This window comes from Lissotriton helveticus, chromosome 8 (assembly GCF_964261635.1).
Source record: "Lissotriton helveticus chromosome 8, aLisHel1.1, whole genome shotgun sequence".
Lineage (NCBI taxonomy): Eukaryota > Metazoa > Chordata > Amphibia > Caudata > Salamandridae > Lissotriton > Lissotriton helveticus.
In genome coordinates this window covers 1,543,551,356-1,543,569,047 of record NC_136069.1, presented here as the reverse complement: position 1 = coordinate 1,543,569,047, position 17,692 = coordinate 1,543,551,356, and the positions used below count along the sequence as shown (strand labels likewise).

Sequence of the window (17,692 nt, the reverse complement as noted above, 5' to 3'; positions counted from 1 at the left end):
TCAGTTCTGGCATTTGTTTTTGTTATATAATCTAGAGATGAGCACAACAACAGTTGTTTATTAATAAAACAGACATTAAAACAACTGATACCTGCCTCCTAAGCCATTCTTAAAGCTTTGGGGGGGGCTCGAACAGTCTGAATTGTCACACTAGTAGCAGTGCGGTGGCTAGCGGTTGTGTTTGTACTGACATTGACAGTGCTGGCAGTGGCAATGGGTTGTGCAAGCTGGGGTCATCTCGTGACGAGGGCCCTGGCACTTATTGTTTTACAAATTAAGTACTGGGTGTCAGTTCTTGTGGCCCTCTCACCCGAGTCCAGCCTGTACCCTCGGTGCAAGTTACCGACATTTACAATACCTAATTGCGCTCTAATCTTGAAACAGTTAACATTAGAGAAACGATATCAGTTTTGGAACAACTTTTCTACCGAATAATATTATTATGAGGCATTCCTATTTAATAGAGTTTTACAATATACTTACTTATTTTATTAGGGTAAATATTTATGGGTTTAAAGTTGTACTGATAGCTATACTAGGAAGTCTGCTTCTCGCAAAGTGGCTTCAATTATGCCAGAGGTGTATTAGTCAATTAATGTCACTTTCTCCCCACAGGGGGCACTGAATAATGTGTCCAGGGATCGGATAAGTAGCCACTTGTTCTAGAATGTATGTTAAAAAGAGATTTCAACTAGCTTGAAGAACATTACAAAAGCGTGAGTTTAAAAGGGAGCGAACCAGGTGTCAGCGATTTCACAAGTGAAGGTGACACTCCTTTAAAATAGTACGATTTTACAAGTGAGGGGTGAAATTGTTATGGATTAACTCACTTGAGGTGGTGTGACAAGTAATTAACATTCTCTTGAGATGCATTAATTTCCTAATTGCCCTAACTAGCAATTTGGGTTTTCATTACTTGGTGTGTTTACAAACATTCACACCGGTAGATGAGGTCAATGCGTGCCACCAGGTGGACAGGACCAGTCCACGCTTCCACCTTGTGTGGTCACGCACAGCGCACGCAAAGCCCAATCTCGCTGGCCCTGCACCCTGGCCTGCAGGTGTGCCAAGTCCCAGCTGGGACGTACCACAGTGACTGCGGCTGAGGGGACGGCTCTGCGCTGAGGCGCTGCCAGGCGCCACAGGCGGCATTTCCACATCTCGCACGCCCACAGTCCGTGCCAAGCTGAAGCAAACTGTGCCCTTCGGAGACTGTCTGTGAACCGAGGAAGGAGCTGGCAGAACCCCGCTCCCCCTCCAGCCGACTCCCCCCGCCCGAGTTTGGTGCGCCCCTCCTCCCGGAGTTGATATAAAGGCAGACGCGTCGGCTGCTGGATCAGGGAAGGAGCTGTGCCGGTGGCAACAGAGTGCGCCCTCCTCCTGCGCATGAACATCCCTGCACCAGAGCAGCCAGGGGCTCGCCATGAAGACCCTCATCGCGGCGTACTCGGGAGCCCTGCGAGGTAAGCACTCTAGTCTGCTTGTGTTATGTCGCCATTTCTTTCCACTGTATAAAACCGTGCACTGTGCACTGTGTAATCCGATTGTAAATTAGCTCTGTCTTTTTTAGTGTAATCCCATTTGATGGGATTATATATATTTTTTTCTTTTCCTTTTATTTCATTTATATGTGATCCAGCCCCACTTCCTAGCCTTTTTTTGGGTCCATTCCTGACTGGCAACCTTGCATCGCACTGCTTGTTTATTTTCTGCAAGGTCAGTGAAGCTTGCCGTACAATCACTTGCAACATTCACAAGCTTAAAGGGTGTTTTGAAAGCTATTTTTTTATAAGACTCTGTGGGCAGTTTACCACAACTAAATTGAGGGAGCGTGACCAAAGTGGCGGAAGGATGCTCTAGGTGGCTGTTTTGTCTGTGAATAAGTAACAGATGTGTTTTGCCAGACTTGAGACGGGTGGTGGTGTGCACCTTGAGAGCCCGGGGCCGTGGTGACCAGCTCTGTGTCATTAATAATTTACAAGGGTTAAACGCTTTGATGGTGGTAGGTGGGGGTCCACCAATGTTCACGACAACTAAGAAAATAGAAGTTTAAATTGCATTTATATAGCGCTTCCTACCGCGGACGACTAGGCGTGGAAGTGGAAATGTATGAATCATAATGTACAGTAGGTGTAAGGGACTTACATTGGGGTAGTTGCCCGGCTTGCCCTTTGGAACTGCAAGCTGACCCTGCTATCCCTTTTTCAGGAGTTAGGGAGTCAGCAGCAGGGACCGGACGGTCTTAGAGGGCGTGCTTCATTTGGACATGGTGTGCGAGTGATGGGTACCAGCACTCTTTTTTGACACGCTCGACTTATTTTTCATCAGACTTTGACCCATAGTTGGAGAGAAGGGGGAATCTTAGAAAGGAGAGGACTTGGAAACAGAGGAAAGAGTGAGAATGAAAAAGAACCTGTATGAGTGGAGGGAAGAGTGGGTAAGTGGGGATGATGAGATAAAGCAGCCTGAGGTGGGACCAAGAATTAAGAGCCTTGGCCTTACATATCGCCAGCAGGGGGCGCCTAAAAAAACATAGTGGCCATGGACCTTTTTGGTGTGTTTTTTTTAAAGCTTATTCACTAGCCACGATGGCACTTAACTATTTTGTAGTTTATACTTTTTATTCTCCGGTGGCTTCACATCAGCAAACAGGAAGTTACAGGTGGTATAGGGGTCAACATTAGTACAGCAGGAGGTTCAGAAGGTGTTCGGGTCCAATTCCTCCACCCCAGGCATTTGTTGATTCTGGACCGTGCTGTGGTCTGTCTGGTTAAGCGGATGGAGGCCGAGGAGGAAGGCGCCCAGTGATGGGGGTTCTAGGGATGTGCAGGTGGTGTCTTCCAGCTAGGCCAGGCCTGGAATTAGGGACTCGGGGACACAATGCGCATATATTATCGACATTAAATAAGTTTCTCTTGTCTTTACACTTGCCACGGCTTGAGTGCTCGTGCTAAAGTACCAACTTTGCACTTTTACCAGCAGGTCCTACCTTTTTAAAGATGGGACTCCAGCCCACAGGGCTTATGATGATTTTGTGCGGAAGCATTTTTTTTTCATTTATTTCACTCACCCATATATTTTTTGGAGCCTTATAATGTCCAGTGTTGGCTTCTTTACAGTTACGCCTGTGTCGGGGCACAAGTCGGAGGTGGGCTGGAGTACCCCTCACCTCCCCCACGCTAATCTTACAAAGTTGGTGCCTTTTGCAGAAGGCTTACCGAGGTTCGTGGGGGAACGGGGGTGTCCTTTTACTATGACCTGAAGTCTGATTGTGTCGTCACTTCCGCCCGCCCACCAGAGCTGCTCTTTTGTTTGTTGTTGTACACAAACACAATGTGGCCTGAGGGGGAGGGGCGGGGGCGGGGAGGGCTCAGACAGCACCCTCCTTATACTTGAGAATGGCCCAGCAGGAGGTTATCAGGACAGGGCTGCGACCTTTGACCCTCTCATTCTTTAGGAATGGGGCAATCTGATCCCTTTGTGCTTTTGAAAACACGGCCAGGGATCAAATGCACGAGCCCCAGTAATTAACTCTTAACCCAAGCGCTTTTATTTATTTGGTTAAAAACTTCACTTTTTTCTATCCAATTTCTAAGTACCCGGGGCCAGTATATATGTTTGTGTGTGACCATATGTGTGCGTGCATATGCATGTGTGTCACTCTGTCCGTTCTAAACTCCATTATCCCAAAGTGTGGAACATGTGCAAGCAATTTACAAACGTGAAGCTGAAATGCAACATGTGCTTGTCACGTGTTTGTGAGTGTATTTGTTTTGTGAAGTTCTCATGCTGTCAAGAGGCCATTTCACAGCCCAGATAAAACATAACTCATCTTTTTCAGGTATCACTGGTTAACGCCCTTGATTTCACATCAGCTTGAGTTAAGCATGTACATACTATCTTGAAACGTACAGGTCCATAAGCAACCTGTGCATTTCCTGACTAACGTATTTTTAATTCTATAGCGGGATGCACGATTCTTCGCTGTTTGGTAACATGCAGATTACTGTTTGCATACATTATTTAAATGTGGAATTTGTTTCCAAAACAACATCTTCTTGGAATTAAGACACATCATATGTGATGTATGTAGATATGAATATATGCATTGTATACATGATCTTAAATTAAAATATCCATACATCACCTATTGTATCTCTTCTCGGACCGTGAACAGGCTATTCCTATTAATGAGTGACTAAAGGGTGTGTGAAATCACTTCATGTGATGTTACTCTGTGCAGTTATATAATGCATTGCTTATGCTTTTACCCCCGGCACTGTTTACTTGTGTCCTGGCCCTTCGGGGTGCTTTAGGTGATGGTGAAAATGGCTGTCCACAGACTCAGTAAGTTGCGTGCCTTTCCCGTGCCTGCCAGCCCTCACAAGAACAGACCTTTCTTGTCCTGTGCCAGTTCATTAATCATCTACCTTTATTCATCATGGATTCATTTTTTATTTTTTTTGTTGCTTTTCCGCTTCAAGGAGATAACTATACAAGTACCAGAGTGCAATAACAGATGGTCTGCAGGCGATCTATGCCAGCGGGCAGAGTGCACCGAGGTCCTGGTGCATGCCAGGGTGGCCACATGTCCTTTGGGGCTGCCTCTGGCCTCTCCAGTGGGTCTGGCTTCTGGGGATGGAGCGGAGAGACTTTATCATGTCTCCCAAGTCAGGCATGATGAACTTACCCAGTCCCTTACATACTCTGACTTTTACCGTTTGGATTTTATAGTTTGGGTCAGGGGAGAATTAAACTCCGTGCATGCACTGAACAAGGACTGGGGTTGGTAATCTCTCCTGGCATGTGCCACCTTGAAAGCAATCTGCCTGTGATGCATGTACTTAGCCTGTGGATACTGGTCTGAGGCAGACCATATTCATTTTGGGGATTTATTTGCAGGCCATGCTTTAGTCACTTGTATGCTTCAGAGGAGTTGGGTAGGAAGACAGTGGATTTAGGGTTGGGTGTGGCCCATCAAGCGTATTGTTCAATGGACACAGATAAGCATGTATTCAATCACTAGTACTTTGGGGAGCTTAAATCCAGGGGTTCCTCTCCGATGTGGGTTTAGAGCATGCAAGCCTGAAGTCTGCCCTTCTCGTCTCCTCCACAATTCTGTGCTAGGAGAGTGCGCTGATCTTAGGGGATGGGGGCTGTTCTGTGGAAGCTCTGCCTGCCTGTTGTCATGGAAACACTGACTTTAGCTTCTGTTCAAAAATACGTTTAAAGTTACAGTCCTGATACAAGTCTTGATCTCCATTATTTTGGTGGCTGTGTTGACCCATGTGCACCGACTGGCGCGGATGCTAGATTTAATACAAACCGTATCGTTTCACGCCAACTACCTCAGATCTAGGTCAAATCGGCACTGTGGCCTCCTGCCTGGATATGGTTCAGAGCCATCTCCAATCTACAGATTACTTGGTTATTCCTAGGGCCCAGAAGGTCTGTCATGATGCAGCATGCTCCATTGTCTCACTGTATTTATCTTTCCAGAATATGTCGAATCTTCATCCTGTCTACCCACCGTCCTCTCCAACCTTTATCAAAGGAGTCTTTGTATCCCTTCTCATGAGCACTGATCCACAGACCATATACTAAAACAGTGGTGTAAAGCATCATTATGCCCCCGAGTCTCCGACATTTATTGACTTTGAGTAGAATAGGGATCCCTTGAAAAGTTGGGGAGCCCCACTCCATGCACCTTAGGTGTTTGCAGTACACCCCTGTACTAAAAGTATCCCGCTGTTTAGTGTCCTATTTCCAAGCTTGGTTTATAGCCGTGACTCTTCTGTTTTGCCTCTTTCCTGTATATTTCATATTACTTTTGTTGCATTGTGTTTTTGAAGTTGCGCTGATGCATTCTTGCAAGAATGCATCATGCAATTTGAGATTCCTTAAATGCAATGCATAAAGTTTAAAAAATAGCGATTTCACTAATAGGGCTTGCAAATTACCATGAAGTTGAACTTCATGGTAATTTGCAAAAACTTGGAAAAATGCACTATATTGCATTTTTCAAAGTTTCATGTTGCGCACACACATGCCCTAAGGGCATGTGTGTGCGCAACATATGTGCACAGATCAATTTCAGGGGTGCAACAGGGTGTCCTTTGGACACCCCTGCACCCTTGAAATCGAATTCTCAATTTGCGATTCAATAATTGCGATTCGCAAATTGAGAATGTCTTCCCATTCATTCCTATGGGCCTCTAGGCCCATAGGAATGAATGGGGAGGTATTCCTTGATTGCGACTCGCAATTTGCGAGTCGCAATTAAGGAATTTTAAGAAATCACTATTTTTTAAGCAATTTCTTCTTGCATAGCATTTTGCTATTCCTTATTTTTCGCTAATAAGGAATCGCAAAATGGATGCTTGATGCATCTGGGGGATGGTCTTTTAGAGACTTACAGATTTTCATTGACCACCTTGAGATGGTGCAGTTTAGTTCACTGTCTTGGTTCTTCTGTGACAGTGCTTTGCTTTTGTTGCTATTGCGACCAACATGTGGATGGCCTGGCTAAAATCGGTCACTCGTTTTGCATTATAAAGTGGAGGCAGCAATTATACTCGGATATAGGAATGTGAAATGTATGACTGGTCCTGGGATGCCCTTGTGCATGCTCACTTAAAACACCTTTAAATCAATATCTGCTTCCTTTCAAAACCCACTTAAATGTGCTCTGTGGATTAGGAACATTTTACATTCTCCACCACAAGATGGCCTCTGCTCTGCACTATGCTGCAGGGTGAGGTTTGATTACAGCATCGAATGTGTGTAAGGAGCATGGTAATGCCCTTCAGTGGAATCCACTCGATCCACAGTGCCACTGGCTGTTTATGGTAGAATTCCAGAACTGAGGCAAGGTCAGAAGCTGCACAGATTTACCAAGATCGAGGATGGTTAAGAGCTGCACAGCTTTACCAAGATGGGGGCAGTTCAGAAGCTGCACAGCTTTACCAATATAGGGGGTGGGGGGGTGGTCAGAAGCTGCACAGCTTTACCAAGATGGAGGAAGGTCAGAAGCTCACAGCTTTACCAAGATGTGGGGGGAGGGTCAGAAGCTGCACAGCTTTACCAAGATGGAGGAAGGTCAGAAGCTGCACAGCTTTACCAAGATGGAGGAAGGTCAGAAGCTGCACAGCTTTACCAAGATGGAGAAATCGAAGTCCTGTGATAAAGATGAGTAGCGTAAGAACTGTCAGGTGAGGGTTGTGGAACATTGGTTTTGATGTGCAGAGTGAACTTGGTTTTGATGTGCAGAGTGAACTCGACAGGGGGCTTGCCCCAAAGTCTTTTACATCTTGCATAGATTAAAACAAAACTGACTACTTGTGAGGGTTGGCCGTAGGCTAAATCATGTCTAGGTAGCAGCCCGGTATGCTACATTTGGTTGGCTTTTAACTATTAAATATTGATGTGCAATGTGAGGTGGCATCGCTCAGTTTTCTATGGGAGACTAACACCCATGCCAACTTAACTTGTAATCAAAGGGTTTGGCACAGAGGACAAAGCAGAAGCATTTGTCCAAGAGGTTACGTATTTTTTAAATTTCTGATGGTTAGGCCAAGAGATAAAGGATTTAGGATTTAATAGGCCAATCGATGGTTATGCATCTGTCCTTTAGTCTTGTTTTAACTGTTTTTTTTTGGTTTTTTCCACCAACAGCAGGTTGTTTGAGCCTATAGTTCAAAATAAGACCTAGGTATGCAGTTAATTGGCTGTTGACTCTTGGTACCAACTCTACATTGTCACATGACCTCGTGCCCACTGGAGCTGGTGTACGCACATGGTACTCTTGAGTTAAGGTCCCCTAATGTCCTGGTTCCCCCGAAATACCAGTAGTTGGTGGTGCCATCTGTCTTCCTTTGCCAATGCAGCTTTTGAGATTGGGAATGTAAAGAGGAAGCAGAGACAGGAACAGGTTTGTGTGCTAAGAGCTGTTTATATATTTTTCCATGTCTATGCTCGACCTGTCCCCTACCCTCAAAAGCAAATAAGAACCAGAAGGCCTAAAAAAAATTCCTGATTGGGGACCAGCATTAAGGCATTTAAAATGGTGAGTGATTTTAATATACTCCTAGTCCTAGCATTTTGGTGAACTGAGGTCTCTTCGGATTGATGCAGAAGTCTAGCAGCAAACTGTAGTTTTTGAATGCTTGTTTTTGAAACTGTTGATGTTAAATGTGCCAGAAAAAGGAAAACCTCACACACATTGTCTTACACAGCTGGCAGGAACCCTGAGCGAGGTAAGCGACCTGTTGAGATGCAGACTTGAATCCCAGCTATTCTGCGCACACTCGGTTTGTGTACTGGCCTCAACTCAAAAATACTTGGAGCAAGAGTTGTATGTTTACTGTCCGGCCCTGGACTCCATGAATTATTCTGACCTTGGACAGCCTGCCTGTTTTCAGTGCTATCTGCATTAGCTCCTTGGCTATAGTTCGGACAGATGCGAAGTTTGTTTCCCAGCCAGCGAGCGGGGTCAAAGGGCACCGTAGCTCCGCGGGGGTACAAGATGTGGTCTGAATGCAAGGTACAGAGAAACCGAGGCGGGAGACTATGTCTGGCGTGCATTGTTTTGAGAATATTTGTAGTGCAAAAATTGTGAATTTTCGTTGCCAGAGCTGTATTTTGTTTTCAGAAACAGTGACTGTTTCATTTGGGTACAAACTCCGCAGGATGCCTCAGTAATTTACTACTAGCATTACTGATGAGGGCGGCGCTCCCCATTAGGAAACCAAATATTTCAATTTTAAATTTCTTCAAAAATCAATGACTGAAACACACACGGGAATATAAAAAACTAGTTAAAATTGTAGTTATCTTGGTTTTCAATGGCCACATGTTTATTCCCAAATGTCAGCACTTGGGAAAACACTTATGCGTAAACTTGGCAAATAAAACCGCACTGAAAAAACAAGAGAATGAAACTATTTACGTATAACGAGGCTAACATTTTTGAAAAGGCTTCACTATGGTCACACAGTGCAGCCCAGTCTCTTGTTACTGTGTAGCACAATCAGACCCCCCAGGATATAGCGGCATGGATTGGCAAATTTAGCGGCACAAAAATGAAAATTTAGCGGCACAAAAATGGAAATTTAGCGACATTTTATTTTGGGGTTTTTGCAACACCAAACACAGATATCTTACTGTTTGAGTTATTTGACAACATGGAGCTATGTACATTTTGTTTATTTACAATTCAGCCCATTTGTTTTAGTTAAAAGGCATGTTAATCTTGGCCATGTACGTTCTTTTGCAGGTGACTAGCTTGCAAGTAGGGAGAAAGCAACATTAATATCCACATTAAAAAAAATCCTTTAGTCCTGGACACATACTTTTTCGTAAGCCTGGGTTTGTTTTCCTTCATGCAAAACAATAACTATTTGTAAAAGGAGAGACAAGCCAACTTTAGACTTCAAGATGACTTGATACTAAAATGTTCCTGCTGTTAAAGCAAATTCCTGCCTTTGATCATTTATGAGAAGCTGTGCATACATTCGAAATCTGCCTTAATACTTTCACTGAAATATTAGGATTTATGAGGAAAGCAACATGGGGCTAAACAGAACAATATAACAGGTAATCATTACTTCTCAGAGACAGTAGGTTTAAATGAAGGAAACAATACCATGGCAACTCAATTAATTGACAGTCAGTAGCTGAGCGTTTTATGCAAATCTTCAACAATGTTTTAGGCAGCTCTTTGGGTGCCACGAGTGGGGAGGTTGGTAAAGTGCCAAGTAGTGCCCCCCAAATGTAGCAAACTAGAGCTTTCTGCAGATGTCTCAACATCGGTGGTCCAAGACGCTCCATGCTCTAGCACAGCCACAAAGCTCCAGCAGACAGGGCCCAGCTCATCAGAACACGCGCCCTGCGCATCATTCCAGGAACTACAGCACAATGCGCACTGCATGGCTCCAACCACCCCAAAGGAATAAATCAGTTATCACTGAGCAGCTGATGTTGTAATGTATCAGATTCACTTGAGAGCTTTAACAAGATAGATTATGAGCTGGTTGTTTAAACCGGACAGCGACATTAGACATCTAGATGAACTCGGCAGTCCTCACGATGTTTTCTATTCTTCTTGATGCCAGCAAAGGATCTTTTTGGTAAATGCAGGGTCGAGCAAAGAGATGGGGAATGAACATCTGAATAAACAGAGGTGGGACACGTCAGGACCGCACAGTTACCGGGTTTTAAAATATACAGAAACCAAGGGAATGTGTGGGATGATAGTGCAACAGCCCTTGCAGAACTCTCTTCAGCACACAGAGTAGATCACTTTATATTACCCAAGGGGTAGGCCGGGCGAGGCCTGCAATAAAAGCTTCTCTCTCTCCTCTTCCACATCTCCACTGCCCCCCTCCCACCCGGGCAGCGCTTCTTATTAACGAAGCTGGTTTTACACTCTAAAACCTTGCCTACCGAGCTTATCTCCCTATGTGTGCGGCGGGCCCCCACCAGCGTGAAGGACGGACGTACCTCCTGTCTGTGTTCTGTTCGCCGGCCGGCTTTCCTCCTGCTCCAAGTCCGCTTCCCTGGTCTCTGAGGAAGAGTCTTCGTGTGTGTCGCTGCCGCTTCATGCTCTCTCCCCCTCTTGCTGGTGTGGTGCTGGTCTTCTCCCTCTCTCGGCCGCCGTGGTCTTCTCCCTCTCTCGGCCGCCGTCCTTGACCTGCTGGCTCCTTCTCTTCTCGCCGCGAATCAATCCTGGGGGGAATGGGAAAATGGGTGCCTCGCTCCTTCTTCTCTTTTAAGGAGGAAACAGGCGGAAAGGACGGCGAACGGCGGAAACGGCAAATTTCCCGGGCTTTTTTCCAAATAACGCGGCATTTCCAGAGATCGACCGATTTCGCGATTTTTTTGCAAATCGCGATAAGCTGGAGGGTCTCACAATATGAAGAGTCCAGGAAGGGACCGGCTCCCAGGGTCAACTATGGATGCATCGCAGGCAGAGATTGGCCAACCCTGCTGGATGTCCCCCACGTCATCCCTCTGGGGCTGGTAGGGTTGCAGCACAGGTAAAGAAGTACTGCAGTGGAAGCACACTCTGCTGGCTAGTGGCTCATCAGCAGAGCCCTTTGTCCATGCTGCATGCACACCTTAGCATACATCCGGGAGCACTTAACATTTCTCACAGAAAGACCAATAGTTTCAATTAGCAGTGGACTTCTTCTAATTTACAGTTGTTTTTGCATTTCGGTGCAAAAATTGTAGATGTATTCGAGCACTTTTTCTTGTTCATTAAGGCACAGGGAGATAAAGCGATATTCTCAGAATCATAGGATGTCGAGTTGAGGCCAGGAATCCAACCTGGTTCCCCACGCTCAGTCAGCAGCTTTTGCCATCAGGCAAACATAAATAACAAGCATTGAAAATGCAATAGGTCTCGCATTTTTTGGAGTTGGAGCTATTGGCATTATAAATCCAATGTTTTTTACCTATGCAATAGATATGCCCTCCCCACCACAATAAAATAAGTAACTCTGGTGGGTTTTTAAGTAGTAAACCTGTAGCAAAATCGACAATTCTAAACTTTTCAGATCAGTTTAATGTTCTCCTATGGGGAAAACAATATCACGGTAAACGGGTATGTATCAAACTTACAAATCCAGTTTTCGGGCCCAAAGGTCAGCAAGAGCAAGTGTCGGGTGAGTACCAAAACTGCACCACTAGGGGCACAGGGGCTGCCAAGTGCAGAGTTTCAATTCGGAGTTCTGCCCAATGCTTTTCAATGGAGACTGGTGGTACCTGGAGCCACACTGCATTCAGGTACGTAAATCGGTTGCAAGGGCCAAGTTTTGGGGGTTAGGACCAGCACAGGGGGCCACAACTCAGCACGAAACATACACCACCAGTAGAAAAGGGGAAATCGGGTGCAGGGTGAAATGGAGATTCTCCTTTTGGTAAACAGGCTGCAGGCGCTGCACCGGATGTTGCAGGAGGGAGACCAACAGCGGAGGGATGTGGGAAGGGGTCAGAAGGACACCATCTGTTTAGCTCACCAAGGCCCAGGGGCTTCAGGTACAGGGGCCCCTTTCGATGTCAAAGTCTTCCTGCTCATCTGATCTAACCACATCTGGGATATAGTGCACCCTGCCTTAGGGCTTGTAAGACCTGCTAGAGTGGTGACTTGCCTATATCTTAGGCAGTGCCTAACTGGCGTGGCACGCAGTGTGCCATGTTGACTTGGCCATTTTTTCACCTCACAGGTGCATGCCCGCTGCAGGGGCAGTGGCATGGTCCTAGTGAGGGGGCCTCAGGGGACCCTCTTGTGCCTCCAGATCCTAGATACCCAGGTTACTACTTACTAGGGACTTAGAGGAGGGATGGGGCAGAAGTACCAATTGTGGACATGTTTTTAGCGAAAGAACACTGGTACTGTGAACCTGGACAGCAGGGACCCAGTACTCTACAGTCAAAGTTGCATCAAAAGCCAACAAAAGGGGGGGTGGGGATACAGCAACAGAACCCCATTCCCCATTTTTCTCAATCTTTTTTCAATTACTCTCCGTTTTGGTGCTTTTATATAGGTTTGCCCACTCCATCTTGCGTGTGATGTAGATTCACTGATTTGATTGTTTAACCTTGTTTTTTCACTTAGCCACAATCGGGTAAGCATCTTCATAGCCACCCCTTTCTTCCAATCCTTTAGCTGTAGTACCTCTACAGACCACACTTTGTCCTCAGCGGTGATTTAGGTAGAGCAGGACAAGTTGGTTAAATGTTTGGGCCTGCTCTATAGTTTTTTTTAAGTATCCTGGAGTTATTCTTTGTGATATATTAGAACATTGGAGACAATGGAGAGCTCCCTGCTTCTACGGGCCGGTAAAGGCCCGCAGAGCAACATTCCAATGTTCTACAAAGGCTTCTCGAAGTTCGAGGGTATTTATATCCCCTCGAGCTTCGAGAACCCTTTGTTTAATTTGTTAGAACATTCTGCCTTCTAGTTGCAGAATGTTCTAATAGCCTTATAGCCGGGCTATACGGCTATTAAAGTCCCGCTGTTTCGTTAAAGTCCCTCGCCTTCGGCTCGGGCCTTTAACGATTAAGCGGGCCTTTAATAGCCGGTATAGCCCGCTATGGCGGGCTATAAGGCTATAGTACACTTATAATTAAAATCGTCCAGATTTTGATAATGGAAATTGGCCCCAAGAAAGTCCTTCTATTCTGCCTACGTGCTATCATTAACATTTACCTTGCACTCACCCCCAAGGCACGCTGCACTTTAACCAGTCTTTAAGATTTGGATGCGTGCGAGCAGGATGACTGTATGTGACTGAGGATATGGCGACCAGGATCCTGTAACGCCCCACCCAAATATTCATGGGAACGGAAAGCTGTTTGTGTAGTGCTTGGATAGATCATATGATTGGATTTTTGGAAGAGGCACTCAGCTGTGTGAAGCATTATAAATAGGGCAAGCCAACACCCAGTCCCTTCTAAGATGTGAAACAAAGAAGCAAGTGATAAAATAAAATCACAAGAAACTAAGTGTATGCCACTTTGTTTCTAAATCAGGCAGTCTAACCAACTGCAACCAACATGTTGGTAGCATGTTTAACGAGTTAATATATTAACATATGTATTGATTTGTACAATGCTAAAACCTTTGTTTTTTTTAACTCTGTCAGCCTTCATAGTACTGGCTTGTGGACATCCCCTAATTCGAAGCTTTATTTAATGACCGGCTTATCTCTTGAAAATATTTTACTGGTATGAATGGCTTCTATTGGGACAGAATTTGGTATATGTATTGATGGAGCATATACATGTGCTTTATCAGCCCTTGCACTAGGCAGTATGTAGGAGTTTAGTGCTTTATTTCACAGGTATCACATTTTAAACAGCTGTAATAACGCCTTACAGTACTCTGTACAGTTTTTCCTTTATCCTGCACTTGAAGTCTTCATTTAATTTATAACTGAACTAGTGACCCAACCTGTACCAAAATGTAGATTGATTTTCCCCAATTACTTTACAGACAAAGCATTTCTGTGATTTTGTCCCTCACAGCAGGGGGCGGTCTCTCCTCTGGAGCACGCACAAAAGCATGTTTGTTTCTGCATTTGGTTGTGATGAAGAAGGACCAAAGTCTGGGCCTTACCTGAAGGGTCCCCTTCACCTTGCACGAACAGCCTTTGCAATCCTGCCCCGCCCCCTACCCATGCCAAGAGACAGTGCTTCAGGAAGTTTAATCAGCAGCCCCTTGCTATCATACAAAGCCCTGTCACCATCCTCCTCAGTGTCAGTATCTTCACCCTCCACCTACAAGAATGCAGGGAGTACTCTTCCACTGTCTGGGGAAGTGTAAAGAGTGCCAATAAACAATATTCAGTGAAAGAAGAGGCGTCCTCGGGTAAGTTCCAATTGAAAGTTTATTCTGGCACTGCAGCTAATCACGGGAGTACGTCTGTCTGGAATGAAGCATAACTGTTGAATGGTTGGTTCAACTGTTAAGTGCTTCAATGAAGGACAGTACCACGAGCGATGCACCTTCAAACATAAACATGTTTGGAGGTGCGCATGCCGGTGGTGAACACCAAGATAAAAGATACAGAATACAGAATGTTAACATTGGATTAAACATTGAAGACAGACTATCATTACAATGAAGAAAGACCTTTACATCATCTCCCTTTTTATAAATCAAAGACAAAACCTATGAAAAAGAAAACATTAAATTAAGACATATAAAAACCCTTAAACCTTATAGGAATTGAACAATTATAAAACAATCTATATCAGCTTGAAACAGAAGGTAAAGAAGTAGTGGAGGTTGCTTGGTTCGTTGAAGTAACATCAGCAAAGTTGTTAGAACAAACATATCTATTATCACATGATACTGCAGGAGTGGAAAATGTGGAGGAAGTTTGACCTATAGAATTGTGATGAATAGAGTTGGTGGTATCAAAGAAAGTGCCTGTAGGAAAATGTGAACAAACAGAATTGTTCACAAGGCAATGTTTAGAGGTTAGAATTTTGTTAAATGATCCCATCCTCGTCGCCAATTGTAAAGAGTGCCAATGAACAATATTCATGGAAAAAAGAGGCGTCCCCAGGTAAGTTCCAAATTAAGGTTTATTCTGGCCCTGAAGCTAATCACGGGAGTACGGCTGTCTGCAATGAAGCCTAACTGTTGAATGGTTGGTTCAACTGTTAAGTGCTTCAACGAAGGACAGTACCACGAGCGATGCACCTTCAGAATGTTAACATTGGATTAAACAATGAAGACAGACGATCATTATAATGAAGTAAGTCCTTTACAGGAAGCTGTCTTCACCCTCCGCTTTGTGCCATGATACAACTGGGGCATCGAAAGGGTTCCAACTTTGCTTTTACAAAATTAAAACGGAGGCCAACTTGAGGAGGAACATCAGAAGGCCTTCACTCCAAGATTTGCAAAATCTCCTAAATGCTTGTTTACTTAAATGTTTTCTCACATTGCTCTGCTCTTGATGTGTCTGCTTCCTTCAAGCACAGTCAAAAACTCTTCTTGTTTCCAAGTATGTTTGCAGCCTTTTACTTCATATTTCAAATCCCTGAGCTGACCCTGCTGGACCGGAAGTCTAGTGGTAGCCTAGCAGTGGACAGACTTCACCTGATTGTAGATTTCTAGAGCCTGCGCAAAGTACCTTATATATTCCAATTTTCAAATGCAACCTGTTTCTCTCCAGTCTTGAATCCTAACATTGCTTCCTATCTGAAAAAAGCATGCCATATCAAAAATCATACTATGTATTTAAATCCTGCTTGAAAAACTAAACTTTACCTAAAACGTACAATTGTCTTTTTCAATTGACCCCCTCCTTCCCTTCATCCCCTCCTCGTTGAGCACAACCTCTATAAGCCACATACATCTTTGCCTTAATGTTTAATAATGTATTTCTGCAAATTGGTAACAACTCATTACAAAGATCGCAACCTCTCCTTTTCTGTCATACCACTGCAACCTAACACCAGATCTCCTCTAGCTCATCTATTAATCCCACCAATAATCTTCATCGACTCACAACCCCCACTGCCCCCACTAATGATCATACCAAAGTATTACTTTAGTCCACCACAAAGTAACTGGAATTGATGCATGGAATGGTTTGCCTGAGTGGACTAGGATCATTTCAGTTACTAACTGGACTAACCATGGGTTCTGGTGCAACGTTCTGTCCAGCATAAAACACTTCAAAGCTTTGTCAGGATAGCGAGTGCTTTATAAATTAATTCCACTAGTATGCAGGCGGGAGATATTTTAGCGATTGAAGTCTCGCCATGAGTTTATGAACTTCATATGGGACAATATGAATGAAGCATAGTGGAAGGGCATCTGAGTACACTTTGGTGAAGTATAGTGAGTTTAGCTGGAATGATGTTACTAGCCTTTTGGTACCACCCACACTATATGTAATTAAGGCGCAGTTATGAAGGCAATTGGAAGAACATAGCAAATGGGACTCTTAAGATCTCTATTTACCGTGTAGTTTGTCTACTTTACACCTTCCAGATTTATTCAGTAGCATGTAGGAGGCTGTTGGTCTAAGGCTGGGTCGAGGTAATTAACTTGCAGTCATTGGGGTTTCTTTTGATGATTCGATCATCATGGCTATACAGATTTAGGGTTTCGTTCAACACAGAAGATAAGGGCAAGAATGATTGCAATACTTCTAACCATTAGCAATCTCCTTGCATAGCATCCAACCCATCGTTCATTTGCCTACCGTGCCACCTCTGTTTCGACCCAGCCATACACAAATCAGTCTTGCCCCTGCTGCAATAAGAACAGTCCAGACCGAACTGTCAGGCTAGGTACTCCCTGAACTGGAACACAAGCAACCCAAGACCAGTCCCACCCTAATGTGGGCTCTTCAGCAAGGTGCAGCTTGGTTCCAGTGGCACAGTGAGTATGGGACCCATGTCTGAGCATACCCATGGCCACTTAGGATGTTAGGTCAAACACAAAAGGTGATGAGGGTGCTGGCACTAAGTTCGGCTCTTCTGTTCCTATTAAATCAGGGAATTCTACCCCTTTGTGATTGGCAGTGGTTAGTTAGACTTATTGCAAGCATCCTCCACTCACCGTTTTGGTTTGATGTACCACCCTAAGCGGCTGTGTTTATATCTCAACAACTGAATGTGCTCCTGATGGGCCCCTGTGCTGCAGTCCCGCCCTCCCAGACACCCATAGGCACCTCTTTTACCAATAACTCACAAAGCATTAGGGTTGCCTGGCACCTCTACTCCAGTTAGAGCAGGACACACCCATTCCCCCCTCCCCCCTAGAATCTTCTAAATCTCTCCCCCCCCCTTCTTTACTTTCTCCCAGAGTGGAGAATGGGACAGGGGATCGATCAAGCTAATAATTTACTGCAACCCGACCGACCCTACGGGCACCCCCAGCACAAAGCGCCACCGGGTATATGTTTTATGTAATATGTTTTACAATAATTTTAGCAGGAACGTTCAAGCCTTGTAAACCATGCTACCAGCATCTAAGTCAAATGGAATGTTACTCTGTATGGACCATGCGAAATGTCTAAATGTTAACTGCCATGTGTGTTTGTATAAAAACCCCAATAAAAATATTTTGAAAAAAAGCCAAGGAACCAAAATGCAGAACAATATGTGCCCAACGGGGCCTCTGGACAGCTGGGCACGAGCCACGGTTGCAGGAAAACAATGC

At 44.7% G+C, this 17,692-nt stretch overlaps 1 protein-coding gene across 1 annotated transcript in view; it reads left to right on the top strand.

The window, feature by feature from the left end:
- Positions 1-1,076: 1,076 nt before the first annotated feature.
- Positions 1,077-17,692, top strand: part of DGAT2 (diacylglycerol O-acyltransferase 2) — a 55,478-nt gene continuing 38,862 nt past the window's right edge. The window contains exon 1 of the mRNA XM_078658532.1: positions 1,077-1,463. Within this exon, the coding sequence (XP_078514658.1) occupies positions 1,424-1,463 (40 nt within the window). The 5' untranslated portion in view covers positions 1,077-1,423. The remainder of the gene's footprint in view (positions 1,464-17,692) is intronic.